General features: G+C 35.1%; 2 protein-coding genes across 6 annotated transcripts in view; both read left to right on the top strand.

Annotated features, from left to right (window-relative positions):
• LOC129790643 (afadin) overlaps positions 1-13901 on the top strand; it is a 72191-nt gene extending 58290 nt beyond the window's left edge. For all 5 annotated transcript variants that reach the window (XM_055828244.1, XM_055828245.1, XM_055828246.1 and 2 more), the window contains 5 exons: positions 5105-5239; positions 6933-7840; positions 9189-10286; positions 10377-10492; positions 12292-13901. In XM_055828244.1, coding sequence (XP_055684219.1) covers positions 5105-5239; positions 6933-7840; positions 9189-10286; positions 10377-10492; positions 12292-12478 — 2444 coding nt within the window. In that variant the 3' untranslated portion in view covers positions 12479-13901. The remainder of the gene's footprint in view (positions 1-5104; positions 5240-6932; positions 7841-9188; positions 10287-10376; positions 10493-12291) is intronic.
• On the top strand, positions 28-4975 carry LOC129790683 (uncharacterized). Its single transcript, XM_055828348.1, has one exon. The coding sequence runs from the start codon at positions 2031-2033 to the stop codon at positions 4170-4172; it is 2142 nt and encodes a 713-aa protein (XP_055684323.1). The 5' UTR covers positions 28-2030; the 3' UTR covers positions 4173-4975.
• Positions 13902-17499: the final 3598 nt, after the last annotated feature.

Here is a 17499-nt window from a genome sequence, read left to right on the forward strand (position 1 = left end):
GTTTTTCCGAAGATTCTCCCTTCATACTGAATAGCTTAAATATTTTGGCACTTAAAATTATTCTTTTTTACTATAAAAAAAAAATGTCTTTTGTGAACTAATACTTATCTAATGTGAATAAATCAATTTTTAAAGATTTTTTGTACTCAATTTTTGCTTTTTGGGCTTTTTTTTTTAAAAATCTTTTAGAAAATCCTTTAAATAAAAAATATTTTCAATAAATGTATTACATCTTCGTCTTAAATGTTTTAAATAAATGTCTATACTAAAAAAAAAAGAACGCCACACACTAGATAGAAAGGAACTTAAAACGTTTTAAGATAAACTCTGTCCTACAGCTAGAACTATCGTTGAACTTCAAAATAAACGTTTAACCTTTTTTTTCAATCTTTTTAAACACACGTCACACGTTAGAATTAACCCATGGAGGATTTTGCTGGCTAAAGTGACCAATTAGACTTCTTTTTTTTAAATCGTCACAGAATAAAATCTCTTAAAAATATCGTGATAATTTCTATATCTGTGTATAGGGAAGTTCCATTACTTCAAGATCGTCGAAAGAAAAATTGGAAAAATATTTTCTTTTAATAGAAAATCAAGGTCAAACTTTTGAGGTTAGAAACCTCTATTCTCCAAGTGTTAATAAACAAAAAAAAGATAAAGGAAAAATAAGAATCGGTTGAACACGAATATTAAACTTAGGAAAAAAGCACAACCTAAAGGTTCTCTTAAAACGGTTTTAATAATCTCATCAGTCAGTAAGCAGATTGATTCTTTAACACTTGGAGGACAAAACTGGTAATCGATGCCAATTTGACTATTTTAAACCGCCATAGATTAAAATCTATCCAATTTATTTTGATAAATTCTGCATCTATGTATAGGCGACTTCAAATACTAGAATTTCATCAAAAGAAAATCTGGAAAAACGTTTTCTTTATAATAGAAAATTAAGCTCAAAGTTTGAGGTTAGAAATTCGTGTCTTCCAAGTGTTAAATCATTCTTTTTAATTACTTAAATTATTTTTATAATATTTATAGATTTTATTTATAAATTTTTATTTATTTATTTATAAATGATTAGGTACTAAAAACACAAGGGGTGTTTATCTGCCGAATATATTGACTATTTTGGCGATAAATTCGTAGATTAGTGAATAATCACAATATTTCCAAAGATCTGAATATTCTTATTTTCAGCTAGAATTGAGTAGGTACTTATTCGCCTTAAATTTAGTACTTTTTCAGTCTAAAATTAGTACTTTTTCCTATTGAATTTAGAACGTTTTCAGTTAGAATTTACTATATTTTTTGGCTAGAATTTAGTATGTTTCCGATTCGAATTGAGTGCTTTTAATAATTGAATTTACTTCTTAAAATTGAATTAAAAAAAAATACTAAATTCAAGTCAAAAAAGTACTAAATTCAATAATTAAAAGTACTAAATTTTATCCAAAAACATAGTAAATTCTACCTAAAAAAAGTATAATGAATACAAGGAATACAGTGGGAAAAAAGTACTAAATTTAAGTCTATAAAATACTAAATTTAATTTTACTTCTTCGACTAGAATTTAGTACTTTTTAGGCTTTTACTCCTCAGTCTCTACCAATTTAAGACTAAAAATAAAGAAATATTCGTCTGCTGAATATTTTGATTTCTTTGGCGAATCATCTGAATAATTTTAATGTTTTTATTCGGATAAACATTCCTTGTTAAAACATGCCCTATCTCAGAGATTTTAATTTACGCCTCTGCAATTTATATAAAAATAGTTTTGTTTGAAGAAAACCTATTTTATAAACTTTGTAGTCCACATTAGATAAATCAGCGTTCACAAAAGACATAAATAAAATATCAATCGAGTGCCAAAGTAACATGAGCTTTTTACTAATTCTCTGCCTCATCCTCATGCTGCTGGGTTTGTTCCTTTCCGTCGTAAAAAAAAAATAAATGTTGTGAAATTAATAAATTCTTCGTGCGAAAAAAAATCGCGTAAAGAAGCAGAAATATCCCAGCAACGTTTGCGTATGCAACAATTGCATCAGCAGCAATTGCACTTCTTTGCAACGAATAGAAGTTACTACGAGCATTATGATTCAGGCGGCTCCGAGGAGAGCCTCAATAGGTATTTATTTAATACGGAATGTATGCCTGTGATGCAGCAGGAACGCTGTGGATCCCCATCGTATTCCCTACGCTACGGGGATCGCTATGGGGATCACTATGATCCGTATGGGCGACGGAGGAGTTCGTCGTCGTCGCATGAGGATTTACTGCTAAATCCGAATTTTCAGCAGAAAATTCACATTGATCCACGGTACCGTGATACAAGACCAATAGCTAGCAATAGTTCCCTAAATCGGGATTTTGAGGCACCACCGATGATCTATGTGGAGGAGTACAGTGATGATGTGGTGAGGAATGACAATGATAGCCTTTCGGGGAATTCGGACAATCGTTCGGCGGAATCAGTGCAAAATCAGCCACTAAATGAGGATAGTTTGGCATCGTGTGTTGATAGTGATGATATACCCTTTATTGATGACGACAATACTCCCCCATCCGTCCATGCAGCCTACCTCCCACCGTCCAGTAGTTCACAACCTGATGTTCGTCAAATGGGGGCTGTTTCCAAGAGTCCGGGTATCATTGTCAAGAATCGCCGGGATAGTGGTGCGAGTTGTCGCAAAACGGTTAGTTTTGACATTATTAACGACGATGAGGAGACTCTACCACTCTTGGTGGCATCAGGTGCTACAAGCAATAACGCAATGACCACTGATGGCAATAATGTGTGTGTGAATGTCCGTAAATCGAGTACATGTGATTATTTGAGGAATAATGGGGAGAAGGTTCAAGTATCACCACCAATTGGTGGTTACAGTGCGGATGTTGTTCCAATGGTTGTGGAGCGAGAGCAAGAGGAGCCAATGAGCGTTGGGAAGCGGATGAAGAAGAAGTGTTCAGGGACCAAGGAGTCAATTTTGAAGTTTTGCAAACTGAAAAAGTGGCAAAACTGTGATCAACATGGCTTTACAGCGGCACCATCAACATCAACAACGGGTGATATTGCAAATGGTGATGATGTTGGTGGGAGAGAAGATAATTTTAGTATTTATTTTGATAAGGATGGGGATCAGCTGGCAGCAGTGCCGACACCATCTAACACATCGGGACCACATATTGATCTCAGTGACATGACCCTGGATCTATCTGGCATTCATTCGGATTCAACGACAACGAGCCAATCACCCGGTGGTGGTGATGATCCAAGCCGACAAAGTGTGGCGGCAGCAGCAACGACGGAGGCTGCAATAAATCGGCTACGATTGCGTTTTATGCGACACTCACCACCACCTGGCATTGACTACGATCGTGTAATTGAGCGAAAGAATGTTGGTCATCGTGTTGTGTGGTCCACAACGGCACCATATCACGATGATGTGATCCTGGGGAATGGAAAAGTGCGCGCTCTTACGAAATATTTTGATTTTCTCCACGATACCACCGGGTATAGCCCGACAAAAAGCAATAACCACTCACGTCATCGTCTAAGTCAATCCCATCCCAATTTGCAACATATCGACACCATCACCCAATCATCCACAACAACATCAACCCCCAAGAAGGGGAAACTGAGTGAAGCTGAACGCGTGGATGTTATGCTACAGCTAAGGGAATGGAGTAAGTTTGGCACACAAACACCCCCGCCCAAGTACACGTGCACCCTCCACTGTCGTGTTGACAAGTGCTCAGCATCGGTGATTAATCTCATGGCTGAGGAGTACGGCAAGTGCCCCCATATGGATGAGATATTCAATCGTATTGACAATGTTCCACCTCCCAATCGCTTTAAGAGTGTCCCCAACATTGCCACCTATCACCCGGGTCAGTGTCCCTCGCGTACCCACAAGAAATTCCCCGATGCCTACATTGTGATGAAGAAACGCCCAACTGCATGTTGCACCGGTGGTAGCATTGGGAAGGGCATGACGGGTCGACCGATTCGTATTCAGAGTTGCCCAGACTTGCCGGGGGCACCGCAGCCACCAACCTTCATGACTCTGCGACAGATTAAGAATCGGCAGGCGAGCAAGGCACAAAAGCATGCAAATGGTGCCTATGGGGTCGATGGGAGGCACAATATTCCCAGATTTTATTCAAGATGACCCACTATGGCTTCCCTGCTGATGCTGTAATGTGAAACATTTTGTCCTAACCTCACCTTTTCGTTGTTTCATGCACAAAATCAATTCTTTCAAAAAAAAATTGCATGATTGTCTCTGTTTCTCTTTATTTATTACTTAAAAAAAAATGTTTTTCTTTCCAGTCTCTTTGGGGTTGATTCTGTTTAAAATATTTTCTTTTCTTACAAATTTTGAATATTTGCATTTTTTTTGACGTTCAGTGAAACAAGAAATATGTCAGATTTAACCCTTTAGCGTTTTTTGTGTCATACGTTGACCCAAACATGAAACATTTTATTTTTCCAATTATCTGTGATTCTTTCGAAGTTTTATTATAAATAAAATTGTTTTTCCTAGTAAGAAGTATATGAAATTCACGCAGAAGGAGTCGAAGAAGACGTTTTGCTTAAAAAATGACCTTTAAATTTGTTTATAGAATAAATTTCGGGATAAAAGAGCGCATGTTTCAATGTTTTTATGTTTCACGTAGACGCGAAAGGGTTAAACGAAAACTGCGATATTTTACATTTTTTGAGATTGAAACATGTTTTTATCGGAACACTTTCACTCAAAACGTATTCTTTGATTTTATTAACGTTAAATAAATCATATTTCTAACCTAAAAGAAACGACAATTTTTATTAAAAGTTAGTCAAAATGTTTTAAAAGAACAGAAGAAATAGAAAATATTGCCATCAGAATCAACCTATATTTATATTTGATATTTCTATCATTTCAATGTTGTTGTTATAATTTATTTTAATAAAGTAAATTAATTTTCAATTTATGTTTCATCTGTGTTTTATTCCTTTCATTATTGTTGTTGTTATTAGAATAGTTTGCAATTAATTTTTTTTATTAATTTTTTAATGAAAAATGTTTTATTTCTTGAAAAATTCTTTTGGGAATGAAAGGCACGCGAAGAATGTCCGAAAGAGATGTATCCCGTGTTGGAGCAGAAACCACTAAACCACCCCTTCCATCACCCGCTGGTCAGCAACTCCTGAACAGCAAATCCGTTCCGGCGCTTCATCATGTTGGTAATATTGGTGAGTTTATTATTTTATTTTATTTTCTATATTTTTTGTATATTTTTTTTAAGATTGAAAAAATGCTGAAATTAATTTTTTTGGATTGATAAATTGTTCAAAATGTTCTTTTTCAAAGCATTGAAACATTTTTCCTTTTTTGAAAAAAAATATGGGAAAGCAAAGAAAAATTAACCCTGAAAGATTTTGCTGGCCAAAGTGGCCAATTGGTCATTTCTTTAAAATCGTCTAAGAATGAAATCTCTTAAAAATATCTTGGAAATTTCTACATCTGTGTGTAGGGAAGTTCCATTACTCAAGATCGTCAAAAGAAAAATTGGAAAAATATTTTCTTTTAACACTTGGAGGACCCAACATTTGGCACAACGCGGAGGATCAAATTGGTAATAACTACCAGCTGATAAAATATGTTCAATAATTAATTATTAATCAGTTTATTGAACGAGGATCGAAAGTTTCACTAATTCTCAATCTTCTTCAAGCATTTCTATACTTAATTACTAAATATTTAATTGAGAAAATCGTCACTGAAAAAAATGCGTAGAATCGATGCAAAATTGCCAATTCAAACGACTTTTTTAGCTACAATTTTACATAATTTATTATTGCGCCTAAATCATCACAAACTTTGATTCTTAAAGTAACTTTTTAGTCACTTCCGGCAATAAAATTAGTCTACATTAATTATTTTTGACTGAGGAAAAGTGAACAAGAGTACTTTATTTGGGAAATATGGGGAAACATAACCTCAAAACAATGGCTAAAATATATGAGATTTTGACTGGTAGTTATTACCAATTTGATCCTCCGCGTTGGATTCTGACTTTGACCTCAATTATCATCCAAAGAAAAGACTTTTCTCGAGATTTTCTTTCTGCTATCTTAAAGTAATTAAAATTCCCTACACATAGATGCTAATTTCATCAAAATAGGTCCAATAGATTTTATTCTGTGACGATTTTTAGGTTCTAATTGGTAGCAATTACCAGTAAAGTCCTCCGAGTGTTAATAGAAAATTAAGGTCAAACTTTTGAGGTTAGAAACCTCGATCCTCCAAGTGTTAAAAAATTCATTACAAAATGGAATGTTTCACATTTGGATCAACGTAATGACCCAAAGAACGCGAAAGGGTTAATGCAAATAAACTTTAAATTAAATTTCAAATTCAGTTAATAATTTTTTTTTATTTAGAAAACTATCAAACACATAAGAGAATATTTCACGTTCCTAAATAAATACGGTTAGTGCAACGTTTTCGTTTAATTCTAGATTCAATTTAATTCATGTGGAAATGTGGGGGGGGTGGGGGAGGATTTCATATCTCGCGCGAGCTCCCATGAGGAAGAAGCGAGAGTTGATGTGAAGAATTAAATTTTCCGTCACAACTCCTTGTTTTTTGCCATGTAGTAGTTTTACTCTCCACTTTGTGAATAAATGAATAAAGTTCTTCTTCTTCTGCTTGTGCCCCCCCCCCTCGCGAAAAAAGGGGCGGAAATGGGGTGGGGGGGTAGTGCAGTAACAATGTGTCGCATGTTCTGCAGTTGAAATTGGCACCAATTCAAAAATCGATTTGCTTTAGATTTTTTTTCTGGGGGTTCCTTTAAAAAATAATTCATTCTTCGCTCAGCAAGTGAAGAGTGATGATGTTACTGCTGAAAGGATAAACATTTGTGTGTTGTTACGGGTGTTGCAGGAATGGCTGGAAATAAATCACGAAGTATTCACAATTTAGCTGCGGGACAGATAAATGATCAGGGTTTCTATCAGAACTTGAGCATTTATCGCGGGCAGAATATTAGCCAGCCGAATTTGGGTGATCGTCCACCGATGCCACTCCTCCAGCCAGCCACATCCTCAGCCACGACGCAGCAAATGATGGCACCAGCAACAGGCAGCAATGCCACCAATCAACAGCCACACCTCAACCGTCCAGCCTCTGCGTACTTCAACAGCAATACCATGAATAGCAACACTTTGCCTTCAAATCAGACCAATTCCATGTCCTATTCGATGCTTCCTCAGCAGCAGCAGCAGCAGCAACAACAGCTGGGAAATCGCACCAAGAATACCTTCCTGCGTGATTCGCAGGGACAGCAGAGTTTGCGAATGAATCAAATGCTCGCACCCTCAATGCCCAACATTGCGCACTCAAGTGGCTATGCCAGTAACATCTCAGCCAGTCAGAGTATGCAGAATGTCAACATGATTAACTATCCCACGTATCCGAGTCAGCAGCAGCAGCAACAGCAACAGCCAGTGATTGCAGCTAAGCCACCAACGGGGCATCAGCACCCCTATGCAGCACCTGATCAAGCATCTCAGATGCGTATGCAGGCCAAGATGAGCGAAATGGGTGAGATGCTGCGACGTCGGAATCAACGTGACATGATGGCACCCATGGGGATGCTGGACATGAGCAATTCCCCTCTTGCGCCGATTCAGCAGGGTAGTCCAATGATGGGAACTCCACCCGGAAAGCCACCAATGATGTCACCAACAGGAGCACCCGGTGGCGGTATGTACAACCAGCAGCAGTATCCGCCGCCACAGCAGCAAATGAGCCCTCTAAAGCAACTACCACCAACAGCCCCCAAACCTCAGGTGAGTGTTCAGAAATACACACTTATTAACCCTTTGCTAATTCAATTACCCAGTAAACAAATGATTGAGCCAACAAATGCTCAATCATCATTGAATCAATCAGATTGATCAATTATTGTCTAAAAATTGATCAATCTTAGTTTCTACATTGATTCAATTTTGAGTCAATTTTAATTCAATCAAGGATTGATCATAAATTGCTCAACTGTTGACCAATTATTGAGTCCCATTTTGCGACTGAGAAATCAATGAAATTTCATGAATTTGTACTGAAATTTAAATGATTTCAACGATTTTTTGGCCGCAGAATACGATTCATTGTCTATTCATTCATACATTCATTGTCAGTCTGATTGATCAATAATTGATCCACCATATGGACCTACATTGAATCAATATTAAGTCAATTTTAACTCAATCAGTAACTGATCATCAATTGATTAATTATTGACCAATTATTGTCTATTAATTTGATTGATCAATAATTGATCCTTTATGAGGACTTACATTGATTCAATATTGATACTATATCAACATTGAGTCAATTTTAACTCAATAATTGATCATTAATTGCCTAATTATTAACCAATTATTCAAATTTCATGAATTTGTACTGAAATTTCAATGATTTCAACGATTTCTTGGTCGCAGAATACGATCCGGGGAAATCATCTAAACGGATGGAACCCGTAATAAAAAAAAAGAATACGATCCATTATCTATCAGTTTGATTGATCAATAGTTGATCCACTGTGTGGATCTACATTGACTCAATATTGAGCTCAATAATTCCTCAATTTTTGGCAAAATTTCTTTACTGGGTATAATATCAAAGTTTAAAAAATATCGTTATGCGTTTAAAAAATAATCATCAAACGTTAAAAATTATAAGATAAATGTCAAATGTTTGGAAAGAAATGTCAAACTCTTTTAATTCATTTTCTTTCTCTTAAAATAAAAAAAAATTTAGACTATAAACTTGACTATAAACTATAATTCAAAATTATCAAAAAAAAATCTTATTTGTTTCTAGATACTTTACTGTAATTAATGACGTCACTATTGCATTTTTTAGCTCTTTTTATATGGTTACAAAATATCGTCAATTTGAGAGAAAAATCTTTAATTCTTCCTATTCAGATTAATTTAGTTATAAAAAATTTGGTAATTGGTAAATTTTTAAAGTCCCTCCAGCTTCTCTTAGAAGGACTTTTTTTTCCTCTTGCAAAACCCTTAAAGTAGTGTTGAATGGCACACGCGCGAATTCGATATGGTGGCAAATATTGTCTCTTTGTGTGTGAAAATGTAGAAAATATTTACAAAGTGACCATTGTTGCTTCCTTTTCAGCACCATCGACCCCTTCCTCCGGCTGATGAGCAATTATCCCCACCCCTGCCACCCACATCGACTCATCCGCTCTACAAGCAGCAACCGCAGTACGTGGCGAGTAATGCTGAACCCCCAAAGGTTGCGTACTACCCTGTTGCTGGGCAAGCTGGCAACAAGGGTGCTGGTGGGGGTGGGGGAGGATTTCCGGGGACGAATCCCTGGGAGCGAGAAGAGCGTGAGAAGGAGCAAGAGATGCGCCGGGAGCATATGCGACAGTGGCGAGATCAGCAGATTAATGATCTTTCGGGGCAAGCGCACCGAACGCCGCAGCAGGAGGAGCAACTGAAGACATTGGTGCTTGAGAGGGATTTTGAGCGACGTGCCCAGGAGATTGAGGAGCACGAAGAAGAGCCCGAAGGGGCGAATGTTGCTGGGGGGAAGACGAATGCCATTGGGGATGGTCATGCGCCCACAGAGACAGCCGTAATGCAGCCCAAGAGTATCCTGAAGCACAACAGTGCAACACGGGTGGATGGGATGAATGTTGGGGGGAATGAAGGACGTCTAATGAGCGGTGGAAGTGTCCCGAATTCCCCGTCAAAGCAAGCAAAGTCCGCAAGTTTTGCTGATCAGCAGCAAATTCATGAGAATTCCACGGCCTTGCTACTCTCGAAGGAGATGTCGCATCTCCATGTTGCCGATGTGTCACCCAGTGGATCAGGATTTGAGCAACTTCACAGCCCCGGGGATGCGGCGGAGACAACAATGAGGGAGACTTTTGAGCTGACACCCAATGGGGGCCCACCACCGCCTCCGGAGAGGAATAGTTCGTACATTGTGATGTCGCAGCAGCAGCAAAAATTGCGGAATAGCCAAAATCTCCCGCAGAAGCCACCAGCGCATCTTGATCTCGTCAAGAAGCCCACAATTCCCGCGCATTTGGCCACAAATAACAACTTTACCCCACCAAATGCCACAATTAGCCCCATGTCGGCAATTAATGTTCGCGACAACAAGAGGGTGTCCTTCCACGATGAGGAGAACAATGTGGTGGCAGGTGCTGCATCCCTGATGCCAGAACAGGCGGATCTGGAGATTATCCGGGAGGATCCCAATGTGAGTATTTTAGCATGAAAAAATCGTTTAACGGATTGTTGAATTCAAATTTAATCTCTCTCTCTCATTTCTCTCTCTTCTCTCTGCCAGAAATTCATCCAAGACACAACGGCTCTCCTCCAAACACCAACAACTCCGGAGAATGAGTCTTGGAATTCGCCCATCCAGCAAACTCCGGGCGTTATTGGTGCTCAGGAAGTTTATCGGTGAGTTTTTTTAAAATCATTCTTTTGGGTTTTTTATTTATTAAAATTTTAGTGCAAAGATTTTTCAGGGGTGTAGTCAGAATTATATTCAAGGGGGTGATTTTAGAAATATATATATTTTTTTAAATATCATAAAGAACGCTAAAAGGAAGGGAGACCGGGGTAAAAAGAGTCATTTTGGAATTTTCAAATGCCAATCTCTCCTAAGTTATAATTCGGAAAATTCGGAAAAAATTAGGGTGGAAAGCCTTACCAATCTACAATATTTGACTGTAATTTGGAGGTTATTCGATCAGTGGGGAAACCTGGGGTAAAATGATGAATTTTTGAAAGATAATTTTTTCCTGAATTTTGTGGAAATATTTGAGATTTCCCATTACAACTATTTTATAGGAAATTTTCCGGGCTACAACTTTGTCTAAGACGATTTTTCTCTATCTCAACGTGAAAATGCTTTTTCAGGCCATTTTTCAAACCCTTACACATGTGCCTGTTCCAAAAATCCTTGGGTAAAACGGTTAATTGCGTTTTTTATTCGCTAATCTTAATTTAATGAAATTATTTTAGCAAGGCATTATAATATCTATTGAGAATGAAAGATTTGTGTACCAATTAAAACTTTTTTTTTATTAAAAAGATACAAAAAAAAATAAAGTTAAATTTGAGAAATTGCCTCTTTTATTTTTTTAGTTTATAAAAATTGGTAATAGTGAGTGATCAAACATCCTAAATTGTATGTAATAGTTATACTGATTGAGGAAAAATATTTTATTAAAAAATTTTAAAAGTTATTTTAAAGAAAACATCAAATTCACCATTTTGCCCCAATATTGAGAAAATCGCAAAATTCTCTGTTTTAATTGGGTATAAAAGTGAAATTCCTTGTTGCGGATGAAAAGGTGAGAAGTTTTGCTATCAACTACTATCAATCTCTCAGGTGGAAAATCCTTGGAAATGTCGGAAAATTCGACCGACTTTATTTACCCCACTGGTGACTATATTTACCCCACAAGCGAAAGGTTTCAGGAAAAGCTCGAAAACTCATATTTCCCGTGGAGATAGAGAAAAGTGGTCTGAGACAAAGTTGTAGGGCAGGAAATTTCCTATAAAAATGACCTATCGAGGAAATTTTCTTGACCTCTGGGAATCCTGCAGATGAGGTTTTATGCAAAATGACTTTTTTTACACCCGTCTCCCCTATTTTAAAAAGTATTAAGGTTTTTGAAATTTAGATTACGTGCTTAAACTTTCTTAACGCTGTGAATAAAAAAAGAATCACAGCTAAAATAGTTCATCTACGACATATCAGATAATTATTTGCTGATTATCTACGGAGTAGTTAACCTGCGGGCAAATCAGTGGATTATCTGAAAACCTGTAATTATTCTTTAGACGAATCAGTTACATATTTATTTGCTGTTTAAAATATAGTTTTATCTGCAGACAAAAATATAAGTTAATTATGTCGATAAATCAGTAATTCATTTGTCGACAAAATGCAGATAAAACTTTATATTTATCTACCGATAATTTCGTTTTAGACGATCTACATTTTTCATGTGTTTTTGCAGTTAATTTTATCATTTGATATTAGTTCTAGCGTTTATTTTAACGTTCTTGACATTCTTAATTTCGTTTAAAAATTTCTTTTAATTAACTGTCAGGAGTTTTATGGGGTGTTTAGACACCCAAAAATACTCCCTAATTACGTCCCTGCCTTCTTGCAAATTATTTAAATTAAAATTTTCATTTTTCATGAAATAAATCAATGAAAATTAATGAAAAATTAAAAAATAAAGGGATCCACGGACAAGACGCCTGGCTGAGCAACAGCAGAAGAATCAAAAGAGCAACGATACAGTGCCAGAGAAGCTTTCCTTCAAGGAGAAAATGAAGATGTTTGCTCTTGAATCTGGGGAGAATCAGACGCCAAAGGATAAATTGAAGATTTCACGGGCTCAGAGGGATATTGATGCTGTTCACTAAACAATAAGAGATTGAACAACAAAAATAAGTAAAAAAAAGGTATAACTTGGGTGGAAATTGAAATGAGGAACATTGAAAGTAATAAAAAATAATTAATGTTTATTTTTTCTATAAATATTATATAAAAACATTTACTAAAGTTTTAATGAAAAAAAAAAAAAAGAAAATTCATGAGATGATTTAGAGATTGAAACAATGAGAGGGTAAACTATATACATAAATATTAAAGAAAAACTCTTATTAGGCAATTATAGAGCTCCTATTATATATACATAAAATATATATAACGTGTAATTCCAACTTAGAAAAAAAAGAGTGTCTTTGTAATGTAAAAAAACAGCAAATTATTGGATTTTTGATTTTGATGTTTTCAGAGTTGATTCCGTTGAATTTTTCAAAGCATGAAAAATATATTTTTTCTTTTGCTAAAATATAGATTATTTTTTTGTCATTTAATGATGAGATTATGACGAAAGTTTTTATTGAAAAATGAATGAAGAAATCTTACTATATTGCTTAGGAGGGAAAAGTGGATCAATTTGAGAGGAAATTTAGTGACTTTTTAGGAGATTTTAAGAGGGGGTGGGAACTTTTGCGAAGTTGTTTTGAAAGGAAAACAAAAAAAATTGTAGAAAATATTAAACTGATATAAATATATATTTAGGACAAGATGTTTAGGATGTGAAAAAAAACTACACACGTTTGCTATATATTAAAAAAAAACTACTAGTGAATCGATTGGACCAAAAGAAAATTGATGCTTTGTATTAAAAAAAAAATGAATAAAGACCACGTATTTTATAATGAAAATTTACTTTACAAAACTTTTCCTTTTTTCTCAAAAAATAAATAAAAACATTTCTACTCAATTGCTATTATAAAAAAAATGTTTAATAAAAAAAAAGAGTTAAGAAAAATGAAAAAAATAGGAGGATATTTTATGCAAAATTATAAATAATTTTTTTAAGATGTTATCCATTTTTTTTTAGTTGTATTTTATCTCACTTATAAATATTATATTTCTTTTGCATATTTTGTAAAATATAGCAGATAAAATTTCCACTTAGATCTTATGATGAAAGGAAACTATTTTACAAAAAAAGAAAAATTCTTGTCTTTTTTTATCTTATTTTTTTTAAATATTCTTTCTCCAAATAAGGTTTATTTTTTTTAATTAGGAAAATAAAAGTTTCTCCTGGTAGGTGAAGAAGAGTGAAAAAAGAAAAACATTTCAATTAACTTTATACATATACATACATTCTATGATGAAAAGTATTTACTCTTATGAAAGACGATGAAATTGAGGAAGTTTTGAAGCGATATTAGCGCATGATGAAAATGAAAATGTAGGTTGGAGAAATGAGAAAGAGAATTATTGGAGAAAATATTATTGAACAAGAATAAAATTTTAGTGGTAAAAAAATGTGAGTTTTGAACTTTCTTCTCTTCTTTTGTTTTGCTGCTTAGGGATTTTTTATCTGGACTTCAGCTTCATTCTTTTGCCTTTATATTTATTCTTAACTTAGTTGACTTAGTTATGATTTGACTACACTGCGAGTAGCAAGAGTGGCAAAAGTGGCACAATGAGTGGCAGAATTGCAAAAAAGAGTGACAAAGTAGCATTATTCGCATTATAATAATACATTGTATAGGACTATCTAAATACCTGGACTGTGATAGAACGACAACAGCATGATTTAAATGTACTGGTAAACTGACCAAGCTTACGAGAGCTGTGTTTCTTTCAGTGTACCAATTTTGTGAGAGCAAACTAATACGCAAATTCAATTAAATACGCGCAAAGTCCGAAAAAGTTAAAAAGTTATCCCCCAAGAAATGTTTAAAACGCCATATCTCGGGAACGGCTTCATAGATTTTCGAGTTTCAGCTATAGTTGGAAAGGTCTTAACCTCAACTACAGTCGTGCTCTCGTGGTAGGACCGTCGTCAAAATGACTTCTCCGCGGTAAAACGGCTTCAGAATGAAGTATTTTGCCTTCGCAGTGGGTCAATTAGTACTATTGGAAAGGTAGGATACTAATTGTCCCACTGCGAAGGCAAAATTCCTCATTCTGAAGCCGTTTTACCGCGGAGAAGTCATTTTGACGACGGTCCTACCACGAGAGCACGACTGTATAACATATCAAAATGTGAAGTAAATTTATCGTACAGTTTTCGAAATATTTGAGTTCAAAATTTTCGAAAATTTTGATTTTGACTTTAGCGCATCTCGCGGTCATTTCTCGAAATTGCAATGTTCTAGACATTTGTAAGGTTTCACGAAACCTTTCATTTGCGCTTGAGTTGATCAAAATCGGACTTGTAGAACCCGAGATATAACATGTCAAAGTTGAAACTCAATATTTTCAAAATGGCGACATAATTTATTTTTTATTTTTTTTAAATAAATAGTTGTTATAGTAGGCTATAATATATCAAAAAAATGAAGCAAACCGATAATGAGCGTTTTCGAGATATTCATCGATAACTCATTGAAAATTTTGTTTTTGATTTTTGGCCCTCTAGCGGACACCTTTGAAAGTTGGGATGTTCTAGAGAGTTGTAGGGTTTGTTGAAAGCTTTCATTTGGGACCGAGTTGATCAAAATCAGTAAATCTGTTTTCGAGTTATGGTCGATTTTCGATGAAAAATTGTGGCGGCCATATTGACTAAACGGCTTGACCGATTTTCGAAAATGAGATATCGTTGGAAAGGTATTGATGGCCCCTACAACATTTAAAAATTTTAGATTTTTAGCTATTACAGGGGCTGAGATATAGGCAAAAAAATATTTTGAGGTTATTCAAAATGGCGGACGGAGGGGTAAAATTTGACATCATAATCGGATGTCTTCCAGTCGATATTTAAACTTTGCCGTTTACCGCAAGTCTCTATCTATCACCGTTCTCTTGCAATTTAGTGTTATACTACGGCCGGCCGGAAAAAAAGTTTTTGGCGCATTGGTTTTTTGGAATGTGGGGACCCTAATTCGTGCTCATACCAAGTTTGAGCCCGATCTGACGACTTTCGATTTTGCTCGGTACACAAAAGCTGTATCTGAAAGAAACACAGCTAAAACTCCATCGGTCAAATACTCACAGCAAACTTTTAAGTTGTTAGAAAAAAAAAAAGAAATAATTTTTATCAGAATCGACCATTTATGTTTTCTTTATATTAAAAAAAAATCTTTTCTTTAGGAAAAGTTTCGGATGACCACGTTTCTCCAGGTGAATCCAATCCAGAGCGTACAAGACCGAATGAACCTGATGTTATTAAAGATAAGCTGCACACCGCTTTTGAACAACATCTTTAAAGAAGATTTTGATTGCCAAAAAGTAAAAAAAATTGAAGTAAATCGCATGGGGTCTTCATATTATGCGATAATGACCATGCCCAATGAGCAAATTGGCGATTACACTATCTCAAGACAACAGAAGGAAGAAATGCATCAGTGTCTTCAATTTCGAACGACATTGGAAGAAGCACAAGAAGAATGATGACGAATCATCATGCAGTGATAACTCAGGTCACGACGTTCAGGGTATACCCAGGTTTTTCCTCGTTGAAAGCATGTTTCATTTTGCGGAAAATCACCTTCTGCAGAGTACGATGACAAAAGATTACCTTTTTCCATTTCCGGCGAGGAACTGAGCTCTACAACATGCTGTTGTTGTGCCTCTGGCACCAAAGGTTTCTCAAAACAATTAAAAATTGATTTAAACAAATTCTTCTCTTGATTCTTGGTTTGAGTCTGGTTCCGCTTTCTCACTCCCGGTTCTTTACCTTATCACTGGTATGAGGACTTGAGTGCCTTGTCTGAAGCTAAAGCTTCGACCAACTAACGCTTACCCAAATTGGTTAAGGTTCTTACCAGAATAAGAATGTTTCGGTTCTTCACGTTTTGGAGGTTTCTAAGAGACAAACATTCCCTTAATGAAGAAAAATCTTGTTAAAATTTTAATAGAGATTTAAAAATTGCATGAATAAAAATAAAGAATTTATTGACTTGTTTTTTTTTTTTCTATGTATTCTGTTACCAACGGATTGCCTGGTTTAAATAATTTCTATCTGCGATTTCGCCCTAAAAATGTATCTAAGACACAACTTTTTTATCCAAAATGCCAACCACCCTGGATAATAAAATTTAAATAATAATACAGCATAAAAATCGTTATGAAAAACGATAAATTTATAAAGGAATTTCAATGATATTTAAGCAATTATTTGTGCCTAATTATCTATGGAATAAATAATAATAATAAGCAACTATTTACATATGTATGTATGTAGGTTTGATAATGAGAAAACATTTTTTTTTCGGATAAGACAAAGAGATATTTATTTAAAAAAAAGAATCACAGCTAAAACTGTCTTTAAACGATTTTTTTTATTTAATTTAACAAGTATTTTAGAAGCTGTGATATTTTCTTTGTTATTTATGTTGTCATTGTTAATATAATTGCAGAATAAGATGCAGCAAGTTTCACAATCTGTAAGAATAAAAAATATTTTTTTTTAATGGAAAGAAAATAATGAAATCAAAAAAAAATCTTTCTTTTTTTTTAAGTCTTAATTTTATTTTTTACGAAGAATATTTTTTTTAGGAAAAAAGTTTTTCTGGATAAAACTTCTTTTTTCCTAATTAATTTTTTTCTTAGAAATCTATAATGTTTAGAACCTGATAAATTAAAAATATAATTTACCTGAACGAAGGAAACAAGAACAACGTTATACATCCCAGCTGCCTTTAGGCCAAAAGATTTCTTCGAAATAATCAGCATCGTCAGGACAATTTTCTTCTCCTTTGGTCCCCAATCGTACCAATTTGTTTGACAGAGATTCTTAAAAATCTCCTCAGTTTGGGATCCAATCATCTCACCGAAAATGCAGAGAAGTAGCAGCTGCACTAAAATACTCACAATTGTGGTGTAGGTCATGAAGATCTCCGGATGAGCACGAACAGTGTAGAAGAGCGTAAGAATAAGGAGAGTACTGACCACAATTTGTGCGAAAGACACGAAC

This window comes from Lutzomyia longipalpis, chromosome 2 (genome assembly GCF_024334085.1).
Source record: "Lutzomyia longipalpis isolate SR_M1_2022 chromosome 2, ASM2433408v1".
Classification (NCBI taxonomy): domain Eukaryota; kingdom Metazoa; phylum Arthropoda; class Insecta; order Diptera; family Psychodidae; genus Lutzomyia; species Lutzomyia longipalpis.

Bases quoted from the DNA above. Each gene is read 5' to 3' on its own strand.
- LOC129790683 (XM_055828348.1), top strand. From the start codon at position 2,031: ATGCAACAATTGCATCAGCAGCAATTGCACTTCTTTGCAACGAATAGA.